This window comes from Poecilia mexicana, unplaced genomic scaffold (assembly GCF_051168715.1).
Source record: "Poecilia mexicana isolate PSO_F unplaced genomic scaffold, ASM5116871v1 scaffold_16, whole genome shotgun sequence".
NCBI lineage: Eukaryota > Metazoa > Chordata > Actinopteri > Cyprinodontiformes > Poeciliidae > Poecilia > Poecilia mexicana.
In genome coordinates this window covers 23,903,499-23,916,292 of record NW_028263385.1, presented here as the reverse complement: position 1 = coordinate 23,916,292, position 12,794 = coordinate 23,903,499, and the positions used below count along the sequence as shown (strand labels likewise).

The 12,794-nt window shown below is 39.6% G+C and overlaps 1 protein-coding gene and 1 long non-coding RNA gene across 2 annotated transcripts in view; one reads left to right on the top strand and one right to left on the bottom strand.

The window, feature by feature from the left end:
- The window catches only part of LOC106923397 (exostosin-1b), a 52,076-nt gene that overhangs the window by 35,469 nt on the left and 3,813 nt on the right, over positions 1 to 12,794 (top strand). The window contains exons 3-9 of the mRNA XM_014996397.2: positions 4,791 to 4,898; positions 5,516 to 5,635; positions 8,444 to 8,576; positions 9,266 to 9,384; positions 9,910 to 10,005; positions 12,331 to 12,420; positions 12,544 to 12,704. Of these exons, the coding sequence (XP_014851883.2) occupies positions 4,791 to 4,898; positions 5,516 to 5,635; positions 8,444 to 8,576; positions 9,266 to 9,384; positions 9,910 to 10,005; positions 12,331 to 12,420; positions 12,544 to 12,704 (827 nt within the window). The remainder of the gene's footprint in view (positions 1 to 4,790; positions 4,899 to 5,515; positions 5,636 to 8,443; positions 8,577 to 9,265; positions 9,385 to 9,909; positions 10,006 to 12,330; positions 12,421 to 12,543; positions 12,705 to 12,794) is intronic.
- LOC148155087 (uncharacterized) lies at positions 1,678 to 3,034 on the bottom strand. The gene is made up of 2 exons (XR_015765654.1): positions 2,584 to 3,034; positions 1,678 to 2,464 (listed from the first exon to the last, which is right to left on the bottom strand). It is a non-coding gene; the product is annotated as an uncharacterized LOC148155087 (long non-coding RNA).

The window sequence follows — 12,794 nt, the reverse complement described above, 5'->3', positions numbered from 1 at the left end:
TAAATGTCCTGTATTCAAACAACCAAAACACAAACCTTTGTCTTTTAGAAAGTCTAGTTTTTCCCTGTGTGACCTCTTTTCTAATTGCCGACATTGTTCCAATACATGTCCATCCTGTGTACAATACAGACAGGATAAGTAATTTGATTTGTCAACAACAGTTACTTCATTTTTAAGAGAAGGCATGTTACCGTCATTAACAGAAACATGGGTGACAAAACTGTTTCTTTTAAACTGTGACTTTATTTGAGGTTTGCTAGGTCTTATGATCCCCCTAGCAAGTTGTAAATCCTGTATATCTCCAAAAACTGGATCTGAGATTATTCTAATCTGGTGTTCAATAAAGGCAACAATATCTCTGAAACATGCTCTTTGACTTGTTCTCTCAAAAATCTCATTTGCTTTTGTTCTCCATTTTTCTCTTAGTTTAAAAGGAAACTTTTGAACCAAGATTTTCATGTTAGCTGGCATGCTTAACTCATCCAAATACTGCAGTTCCTCCATTGCATTGCAGCATTCACGAAGGAACAGTCCAAACGCCTTTAATGCTTTTGCATCTTCACCTTTAATGTTGGGCCAAGCAGTGACCTTTTCCATGTAGGCTGCAGTAATATTAAATTCATTGCCAAAATGTTCTTTGAGGAGTTGCTTGGCTACAGCATATCCTCTTTCTGCAGTCATGTGAAGGCAGCTGCGTATGAGGTCTCTTGGTTGCCCTCTAGTGTACTGTTCAAGGTAGTACAAACAGTCTCCTTTAGAACTGGTCTTTGCTTCCACACAACGTTCAAAGGCTTTCATAAATGAGTTGAACTGCAAAGGATCTCCATCATAGATGGGAATTTCTCGATGTGGCAGCAACTGGCTTGATTGCATTTGAACCAGAAGAGCCGTTATGTCATTCTGTTGTTTCAACACATTGTAGAGATCTCCAGCAGGTTGATTTTGATTTGATGGAAGCAGACTTTTTTGAGTGGCAACATTGGGATCGGATAAAATAGAAGCTTTAGAAGTTTGAACAACAGGGGGAGCTGTTTGTGACACCAAAGTATTGAAAACAGTGTTGTCCACCTCAGGTGGAACATGCTTTTCATAGGCTGTGGTTAGATCTGACCCGACCTCGAGTCCAACATCTTGTTGAAGCTTCTTTGCAGGTTTTGTAACCAATTGTGAAGCTTGAGGAAGGAGTAAAGTCGGTTTGATCTTGGGTCTAGCACCTTTTCTAACATATGAATCCATTCCATCAGAATGCTTGGATGTAATGCTGCCTTTAGTGCTGCCCTCTAACACCATTAGCTTGGCATTAGCAGCAGCTATTTTGGTGTCCATCTCAAGTTGTTCCTTTCTTTTCTTTAGCAGGTATTCCTGTTCCTCCAATGCGTGCTTCTCCTTTAAAGCAGCTGCACATGCCAGGAGTGCAGCTCTTTCTGCTTCTGCTTTTATTTGTTCAGAAAGCGTTGACGATCTGCTGGTTGTTACAGAAGAACCCCTTTGACTCCCAGTTTTTCTAGAAGATCTTACAGAAACATTTGAAATGCTGTCATGAGGTTCAATCTGCAGCTCCTCCTCCATCATGCCACCACTGACAGCATTTGGTTCAGCTTCCTTATTATTTTTACTCTCATTTTCTTTCATATCATCAGGCACACCAATTGAGCAACCTTGTGCCTCAGTCAACCATTTATGAGTAGCAGCAACAAAATCATGAACATTCAACATTTTAGCTTGAAACCATACATCATGCTTCTGTGCTTCATCCACAGGCAATAAACCCAACAAAACCTGGTGTACCTTTTGTGTTTCTTCAGACAAACCCAAAAACCTTTTAAATTCTCCCTTAATGTCATTCACACACCCTTTGTCATTTTTCAACACTGTAATAGTTTGTCTTAACTTTGTGAGCTTATTTAACTTTGTTTTTCTTTCACTTTCTAAGTTACTGATTTTCACCAACAAAGCCTTGGCTGTTAATTTCACCTGTCTTTTTTCAGACTCCCATTGAGGATTTTCCTCTTGACCCACAATGTCATTTGGACCCTCCTGATCCATATCAACGTTTTCCTCTTCTGCCATAATGGCAGACAGTTTATAAGAATAGCAGAGTTTATAAGTTTATTTATTTATTCGCAAATTGTAGATAGATTGTTTATAGAGAGCTCTCTTTGCTTTAAGCAGTCTTCAGTCTGCTACCAATGCATTGGATTTAAGTTTGAACCTTTGTGTGCGCACACATAATAATGGCCATTCATAGATATCAGCGCTGACTCACATACCCCAATGATGCGTTGGCCGGCATTGATGATCTTCGTCCCGATGTCCGCTGCAACGAATCTCAGTAGCTCCAATAGCTCGATCCATACAGCTCTGTTCCCAAGCGTGCGGTGTCGATCGCTCCCGTGCGGCTCCGGTTCTGGTTCCGACGTCAGGTGTCCCGTTTGTCCCTCTGCGGTCCTGGTTACGACGGCCACTGTCCAGCGGCTCCAATAGCCTGGTTCTGTGCGGCTTTACTTGTCCGGCGGCTCCAATAGCCTGGTTCTGTGCCGTTACTTGTCCGGCGGCTCCAATAGCCTGGTTCTGTGCCGTTACTTGTCCGGCGGCTCCAATAGCCTGGTTCTGTGCCGTTACTTTACGGCTACGTGGAATCCCAATGCAGCAGGATCCGTGGATCTTCCAAACGAGGCAGTTTTCTACCTAAATGTAGCGGCTAAAATCCTATATTTTAGGCTACTGGTGGTTGTTGTTGAAAGGCGTTGGTTTTACGTGCGCTCAATTAAGATTCAGCATGCCGATCTTCCGTTTGATATAAAGTTAAGTCATTTATTTCCAGTACAATGTCCATTGTCTTACTGTTTTCCTTAAGATCCACATAAATTCGACATACATCCAAAAACCAAGCACAGTAGAAAACTGTTTGCCTCTACCTATTAACAACACCTGAACAGAATCATGATTGACCTTAAATAACCCATCCCCCATCAGACACTCAGAACTCAAAATAAAATACGCCCCCTGGTGGCGATAAACACCAGAAAGGATAAATGGCTCCTACAATGTGTGTGTGTGTGTGTGTGTAAAAGCAGTTTTAGTTTTATGTCAAACAAAATATGAGTGTCTAAACTCATTTTTGTTCTGTAGTCAGTGATCTTAGAATAACTATGACCTTTGACCTCAGACGAAGGTGGACAGTGTATCTGTGCTGCATGGGACCAGATAATAATTACTTCCCTGGGGAGTTGGTGACAAGACTAGGTGAGCTGAAGACATGTACTGTCGTACAACTCTGGACTGTGGTCTGAGTGTGTGTGTGTGTGTGTGTGTGTGTGTGTGTGTGTGTGTGTGTGTGTGTGTGTGTGTGTGTGTGTGTGTGTGTGTGTGTGTGTGTGTGTGTGTGTGTGTGTGTGTGTGTGCGTGTCTATGAATTCACACTCCTGGCCTTAAGCCAGGCAGACATTGCTAGATTTCAACCAGTTAGTCGAACATGGTTTACTGTGTCGTCATAGTGCCATAGGGAGGTTTTCAGATGGACAGCCACAAAGTAGTGGAGAATCTCAGTGCAGCACACTGCAGATCAGGTTGGGTTGTGCAATGCAGAAGGAATTGGTGGGGGGGGGGGGGGGAAATGTTTCATGCATCTGGAAGGTTCCCGAGCTCAAATGTTTTAATGACTGTTGTACGTTGGTGTGATATTATGACGAAGGAGAGGATTGGAGTGCAGGACTCTGGAGTGGATTGCTGTGTGAGAGCAGATAAGCAGGTAAAGCTTGGCAGCCTTTGAGCAGATTGCTACCTATGCTAATGACACTACGCAGATTAGAGAAACGCAGACGCAATCCAGTGCGGGAATGTTTGTGCCGGGACAGACGTTTGTGTGTGTGCGCGTGCTCAGTGACCAATCAGTGAATGGTATCCCGCTTAGCAGATTACAGAGCCTGTCACTGCTGGCAAGAGGCTGCTTTTACTATCTCACACACACACACACACACACACACACAGCGAACTGAATCAGTTTGTAAGAACATGGATCCAAACAAACACACATGCTGAAAGAATATTAAGCTATTAGAAACAGGGGATTAATGTTCTGGTATGCTTTTGCTTATGTCCTTCTGAACATGTTTGTTTCTGAAGGTAGTGCTTAATATTGTGTTAAGTTTGAGCAAGTATGTCAATGAAATGTTAATGTGAAATATGTCCAGTTTTTTGTGACTAAAATCGTCATGATAAGCAATAAATCAATTAGTCGCTTGATAATTTACATTTTGACAAGATGCTCTCGTTTAATATCTTTTTCCTGTTTTGTTTGTTTTTAATAAAAATGCTAACTGGCACATTTTCCTCTGTTCCCCTATCCAAGCGTCTGTTCTTTTGTTTATTTATTTTGGATGTGTCAAATGTTCTTTAGAAATTAGTTGTTTTTTGGGGGCGGGGTTTTGAGCGGGTGTACTTGCCTTGATGTGCCATCATCGTTGTATTAGTCGAAAATGGTCTCGAGGTGAAAATGTTATCATTCACCACAATCATTTCTGGGTCATTTGATCATCCAGCAAAATTTATCATGACAGGTTTATGTGTGACTACACAGGGATTTAGAAATGTTTCAGATCAAACTTCTTTCCTGTAGATTCTGAATATACAGTGAAGTAATGATCCCTAAAAAGTTCCAGCTAAATAAAAGAAATTTAAGACTGGAGTAGCTAGCTTCTCCAAATTAGATGCTGAGGTCTGTTTGTTTGACTAAACACGTAGATGATGGGAGATTGCTCATCTTTTGTTTGTACATGATGATGTTGCAGGCAGCTTGTGTGCCAGTGATGCTCAGCAACGGCTGGGAGCTTCCCTTCTCAGAAATCATCGACTGGAACACGGCAGCTGTGATTGGGGATGAAAGACTACTGTTGCAGGTAGAAACACTGTGAATAACTAAAGTTTAAAACCTACATTGGGTTTGGTTGCTTTGCTTCGTTTCCTTTCTGTTAGAAATGCACCAATCAGGTTCGTGTTACTGATTTCCGATGTCAGCTTTCTTTTCTTTTTCTTTTTTTTTTTTTTCCTTTGGCCTGCACATTCTAAATTTAGCCACGTCCAATTTCTCTTAAACTGAACATTTTCGTTTTTGCCTTCTGGTGATGACAGGTCATTGAAGTTGTCACACATTTTAGATGTTTTTAGCATTTTATATTTACAGTTAGCACAGATTGCTTTATTGTCCCTAATGAGTACCTTCCATTGAAAGCTCAACTCGATAAAACACAACTCCCCTGCAAAACACGCAGCCTTCCTGTTATCTGCTGGAGTCCCAATTTCTTAAGCAGCCTCATTTTTTATTTTTAATGTTCTTCCTGACTGGATTTCTGTTGTTTCACACATTGTTATAAAACATCCTTTTCTTGGGTTCGCCTGTAGTAGGAAGTCCACGTTGGCGTGCCTGCATGATAAAATAAATGTTTTATGTTCTCACTAAAGTGGGTCAGTTATCTAATTGCTGTTTTTTTTTTGTCCCGTCCCATCTCTGTCCCAGATCCCTTCGACAGTACGCTCCATCCACCAGGATAAGATTCTGTCTCTGAGACAGCAGACGCAGCTCCTGTGGGAGGCTTACTTCAATTCTGTGGAGAAGATAGTGCTGACCACGCTGGAGGTACTCCGACACACACCCGACACGCACAAGAAGAATTCATACACCGTCATCTATTCTGTATAACCTTAACCCTACTCGCGATTAATACATTGTTTAAATAATTGTCTACTAATTTGGTAATAGATTGTCACCTGAAGTATACAGACTCAAAAGAACGGCAATTGCTGAAAGAACAACATATTCAGAGTAGCAATTAAGCTGAAAATGTACAAAGAATATGTACATTTTGCACATTTTGCATTTAATATGTGTAAAAATAACTTGTATTTAAATATATTCTTCCCAAAACTCCTCAAGTTGCAGTTTTAGCTTCACCTGATTTAAATTCTGATAAAAAATAAAAAAATAAAAAAAAAAATAAAAATATATATATATATATATATATATATATATATATATATATATATATATATATATATATATATATCAACAACTGATTTGCTGTTGAGTCGAGCAGAAAGGTCGGAGCTCATCACATATTGATGTCACAAGCATTTTTTAGCTGCAGAGGATCAGGCTTTCACTGAAGGAATGCTGTGTTATTGCATTTTAGGCAAAAACATGTTTTACTAGCTTAAAAAAAAGGAATTGAGTTTTTTATTAGCATCTTTAATGTATTCCTAATATTGTATAACATAGCTTAAATTAAAAATCTGCACAATGTGCCAATCTTTTTAATCTGATTAATTGCTAGAATCGTTGATAACTAAAATAATTGTTAGTTGCAGCTCTATTTTCTACATTAATATTGTAAAAATAATTCCACATTTTGTTCATGAAAGCTGTTTATTTAATTGTTAGATCAAATAAACACGTCTTTTAAGGGTTATCAAGTGAAAAATCTGGACATCTACCATATGGACCAGGGGTGGCCAAGTCCAGTCCTCGAGAGCCACCATCCTGCAACTTTCAGATGCATCCCTGCTTCAACACACCTGAATCAAATGAATGGCTCGTTATCAGGCCTTTGTAGAGCTGATCCCGGTCTGTTGGAGTAAGGATACTTCTAAAACTTGCAGGATGGTGGCTCTCGAGGACTGGACTTGGCCACCCCTGAGACGATGCATCCTTACTATCAATCATTCAAATTTTATTTGTATAGCACATTTCAGCATCAAGGCATTTCAAGGTGCTTTACATAATATACTATTATGTAAAGCATAATAGTATATTATTATAAAATTTACATACTACCAGATTTGCAGTGACATGCAGCTGGGAACTGTGTAGCTTCTAGATTGAGTAATACAGAAGGCTGTTGTAAGAAGAGGGCTGTCAATATTTTTGATGCAGCATCCTGTTCTGTCTTGGCTATCAATCACATCAGTAGTTTGTTTCTGTCAAGCTCCATTTATCTGCCTTCCTCCTGGTGAGTGCCAGCCGATCAAGCCGCTGCCGGGTTAGAATTGCAAGCGGCTGAAGACGAGAGCCGAGAAGAATAGAAATTGATAAGGGTGTGAGACAGCAGCCGAGGGAATGTCTAAAGTTCCTTATGAGTGCGGCAGGCTTTTTGTGTCAGCATAGCTCATCGTCACTAAGCTCACAAGCACCATCGCCGTTATACCTTCATATGTCAGTAGCAGACCTTGAACTTTGAAGTGGTTGGTAAATTACCTGAGTGACTGCTGGAATAGATCAACTTTTCGAAGTTATCTCCATTTTCTTTTGCATGTGAGGCCGAGCCAGTAGTAGGTCACACCATTAGCTTCCATCTTTTGAGAAAAGCAAAAGGCACTGATGCACAGAGGTGGATTTTTCCTCTAAAAGCACAGCAGCATGAAGTTGCAGAACCAAGCAGCTTATCTACAATCTGTTTACACTCTCCGTATCTTAACTCTTTTCCGGAAACCATGTTTTGGCTTCAGATGTGCAATTTTTATAAGCCTGTCATTATGTGATTCCAAATATTTCACTACAGACTAGGGCTGCAACTAACAATTATTTTAATAATGGATTAATTTGTTAATTATTCTGACAGTCGGATGAAAAAATTCACATTTAAAAGTTTTCATTTAGCCACTTAAGCCTTTTTGTGCAAAATTAGAAATACATTAAAAGATGCAAATAAATAAATGATTCAATCCCTTTTTTAAATAAGAAAGTAAGCTTTTTATTTCCCAAATTGCAATACAATTGTTGCATAATTATTATTTTTTTCACCAAATGGCATTTTTGTTTGAGTCTGCACTAAATTAGTTGACAATTATTTCAGTAATCAATTAATCTGGATTAATTTTTAGACTTTTTTCTGTTGCTTCATTATAAATTCTGACGGTCCTTGACATTTTACAAAAAATATCTTGTACCTTGGTTTTCAAAGTGGTTTTTATCAAGAGGGAACGATTACTGCTGCGAGAAAAAACCCTTATGATATATATATATATATATATATATATATATATATATATATATATTTTAGTCTGAAAAACAAAATTAATTCCTAATGGTTGACTTTAAAGAACTGAGCCAGAAAAAGCGGAGTAAACTTCAAAGCTTTTGTGTTTTCAAAGATAAGATGCTGAAGGGCTTCATTTTATTGCATCATAAGCAACAAACCAGAGCTTTTTTAAAGTTTAAGCATTTGTTGTTTGTGTTTTTTGTAGATTACCGTTGAATGTTTATCAAAACTTATTACATTCAAGATATGCTGTTTAAGAAAAAAAAATAGTCGGCTGCAGTCAGTGGAGTTTGTTTCCAAAAAATGTCATTAGAAGCAGATCAGTAGTAGTTATTGAAATCATGTTCTTTCTTTTTTTTTTTTTTTTTTTTTTTTTTAATGATCCGTCTTCCTCTCCACTGTAATGTCAGATCATCCAGGACCGCGTTCTGGAGCACAACTCCAGAAGTAGCCTGATGTGGAACAGCCTTCCTGGTGGGCTCTTCACTCTGCCTCGCTACTCCACTCACCTGGGGGATTTCCCCTTCTTCTACGCTAAGCTGGGTCAGTAGGTTATTGCTACGCCTTGTATTGTGAGCTCAAGTCACTTAATACTAGCTCTGCTTATAATAATCTTCAATTTTTGACAGATTTTTATCTGTCTTTTATCTGTCTATATCTTTATTTATAATCCTGTGTCCACACAGGATTATAAATTATACTTATTTTATTCAAAAACAGAACTGCTGCAGATTTAGTTTTCTCAGGATAATTTTACAACTCGTGGGTTTTTTTTCATACTACAATAATTACATGTTTCTCTTTGAACTTGATTTTCTGTTTATGTTTTGGTACCAGCATCATCAGCCGGAAACATTATGTTATCTTTCCAACGGCTTCCGTAGACCTTGAAGGAGTTTTTTTCTCTTTTTTTTTTTTCTAAGAAATATTAGTTTGAATAAGAGACTGAACCGATTACGCGCTGATGGTTGAAGCTGTAGTTCCTCCCAAAACAATCAATAAACAGAACCGTATTTCAAGTCTATCACTCTAAAACAAAATGGGGGATTTTGATAGTTTTCACTTAATTGATATAATCCAGACTTACTATTTTTTGCCTTTTGACTGTTTAAACGTCCACAATATCCTGTGCAGGTCCATAGTCGTCCATTGCAGTTACAATTCTTACTCTGTAAGCTTTACTGTTTGCAAAGCAGAACACGTAATAACAGTATTATGTTTTCCCCCTGCAGGTATCAAGCCGTACCCAAAGTTTACAGCAATCATTCATGTGGTCACCCCACTGGTCTCCCAGTCCCAGCCAGTGATGAAGCTGCTTGTTGCCGTTGCCAAATCCCAGTACTGTGCTCAGGTGACCGACACATTGATTCCCACGTGTTCCTCATGTGTTACTCCATCAAAATGAATACAGAAGGTCTATCTGATCAGTTGTTGACCTTAAACTGCTTGTTAAATGAGCTTCTTCTTCACAGAAAGAGGTTATGATCATTTGGAGAAGCTCCTGCTGCAGCAGATCCAACCTGTCAGTCCTTTTTATTTCCCCCTCATGTCCTTTTAATATTCCTGTTCACACTACAGGGAAAACTACACAACACATGTAACTAAGCTGCTGCTGTTGTGCCTCACATACAATAGCAGTGTATGTTGTTGCGCTACGAGGTTAAGATAATAATACCGAGTAATATACTTCTGTGCGCTGCAGCAGTAACAGTTTTCTTTTGTCTTTTTGTGTGTGGAGGGCTAGTTCTTAAAACAGAAATGTAGATTTACATAAAAGCCGTGCTCTAAATTGGTGTTGAAAGACGAATCAAAACAAATTCTACATTCAGAAACATGCAAATGAGGGTGATTCATGTCGCCTGTTTTCTCCGTGCAGGTGATCGTTCTTTGGAACTGCGACAAGCCTCTTCCTGCCAAACACCGCTGGCCCGCCACCTCGGTCCCGTTTATTGTCCTAGAAGGAGAAAGCAAGGTAAACCTCTGAGCCATAATCCTCCGCCACTGAGCACATCGCTGCATTTTGCCCTAGAAGTCACAACATTTTGACCTGGGATGTTTACACACAGTTTGAAATGTTGGAAAACTGCTGTCAGGTACAGGAGTTAATCCACAAAGAATATTCAGAAAGATTTTCTTTCTGAATATTCTGTTATGCCTTCAGGTCAAATGATATGATTTGTTAAAAGAAAAAAAAAAAGATTGTGTAATTATCCTTTAATTCTTTGGTTGTTTCCCGCCATATAAAGCAGTTGTAATGAGCGTTCTGGAAAGCCCATAAAGTTCCGATTTTACAGCCTGTTGAATAAATGATGTTAAATTAATTTTTATGACATTTTAAATTGCACTGAAGGGAGCATTAATAAAAGCTGCTTCACAGGCAGGTCAGAACATTTTAGAAAAATCTGACGGCCATAAAGAGTTTCCCGACATTAAGCTGCTAATGTCAGGAAATAATATTTGGACTCAATTTCTCGAGGTCTCGCTGAAATATCAGTCAGTACTAAACGTTCATATAGCTTTTCGCGCTTTATTCCTTTCAGATGTGTATTGGAAAGCACAGTGAGATATTTGTGGCTTCCCTCTCTGCTGCACAGCAAGTTGTTGCGTCTGGTTGTATATGAACAAATCACCACATGCAGAAAGCCTTCGTTGTTGAGTCTGACAGCTCAACACAGTGAACTCAGTTCAGTTCAGACCAACTCTCAGCAAGCTGCCATAATGCCAGTTTTATTCTCAGCTGATACCTTCATGTTTGGAGTTTGTCATTGAAAAGCTGTAATACTATCCACCACAAAGAACTTGCTGTTTATTGAAAGGGAGGAACCACACACACACACACACACACACACACACACACACACACACACTAGTTTGCACACAAAAGCTTTAAAATAAATTCATCTTGTATTACAGTGATGCAAACTCTTGCTGAGGGGAAAAAAACCCAACTGTTCAGCTAGTAAACAATAACATGTTCACTGGAGGAAATGTCTAGAAAAAAAATGGTGCAACCTTTTTTTAAATATATATATATATAACTAAACTAAAAATATAACTAAAAAATATATAACTAAAGGGGGCATATATATGTGTGTGTGTGTGTGTGTGTGCTTTCTTAGTTGATCAAAGGTATCTCATGGCTCAGACTTAACAGCTGTAGAAAACCTGTAGAGTGAGCAGAAGAGTGCATCAGAGGAAACACCGAAGGTCAAACAAGATCCTTCTCTCTAGCACAGTGGTTCTTAACCTGGGTTCGATCGAACCCCAGGGGTTCGATGAGTCGGTCTCAGGGGTTCGGCGGAGCCTCTGCCGCAGAGGTAAAGACACACTTGTGTCAAGTCGTGATGACGCCCCGCTTTGCCATCACTTGCTGCAGAGGATCACGTTACATTGCTGAGCCAATCAGTGATTGAAGGAGCTCCACTCTCAGCATGGATTTGAACAGTTTTTACCAAATTCTGTAACTTTCGGTGTACTTCTAAATCTGCTCCTTAGTTGCATCTTTTTGGGCCTGCTACTGCCTCTAGTGGCGTGGGGGTGGTAACACAACTAATATAATTACATTACTAAATCAGAATACCTCAAAGTCTTTATTATTTATTATTCATTTTTTCATTCTCTTAAGTATGTAGAGCTAATTAAATGATCTAAACAAGACCTTAAAGTGGTTCCAGTTTCTCTCGATGGCCAACCTGTTGAAACTGTGGCAAATTTTAAATACCTTGGGTCGTTCTGGACAGTCAGCTCAACTTTGCTGAAAACACTGACTATATTTTGAAGAACTGTTCTCAGAGACTCTACCTTTTAAGAAGACTTAGTGATCATGGGGTGACCCAACTAGACTCTAGTTGGGTCACCCCTATGTCTTGAATTTGGGGGGGTGTAAAAAAAAAATCATCTTTTATTTATCACTACAGAAGGGTTCAGTGAATGCGCATATGAAACTGGTGGGTTCGGTACCTCAAAAAAGGTTAAGAACCACTGGCATAGACGCTACAACCTCATGAAAGAGAAGTGAAGAATAAATGTTATATTGGCAAAATGGGATTGTAACAAGTATTAAAAGCAGGGTTAGCAGCACTTATACAAGTGATTTAAAAAAACATTTAGTTTTTTCCCTCTAAACAAACTTTTGCTACTGTGTTAAAATTCAAATTTATTTTGAAGGTTACTCACACATCTCTGTTAGGGATGCCAACACATTTGTCTGCAGCTGCAATAAAATGACGCAACTGTCTACTGACTGTCAGCAACCGTCACACGTCTCTCTCTGCGTTTGTTTTCCGACTCCTACCAGGTGATAAGCAGTCGCTTCCTTCCCTACGACACCATCCCCACAGACGCTGTCCTCAGTCTGGATGAAGACACTGTGCTGTCCACCACAGAGGTTAGCCTCCTGTTATATGAAGAAAGCTTTCTCATTCACTCCATTTTTAGCATTTTTTGGTACGAGTACTTTAACTACTTTAAAAAAAAATAATAAAAAATTAAATCTGCGATCTGGCCGCAGGTGGACTTTGCCTTCACGGTGTGGCAGAGTTTCCCCGACCGCATCGTCGGCTACCCGGCCCGCAGCCACTTCTGGGACAGCAGCAAGGAACGCTGGGGCTACACCTCCAAGTGGACCAACGACTACTCCATGGTGCTGACCGGGGCCGCCATCTACCACAAGTAACACGCTTTTGTTTTTTCATTTTCCACCAACGCGGTTTTGGGCCGCCTTGTCTTCTGAGCGCTCCATTGTTCTCCGTGTCGCACTCC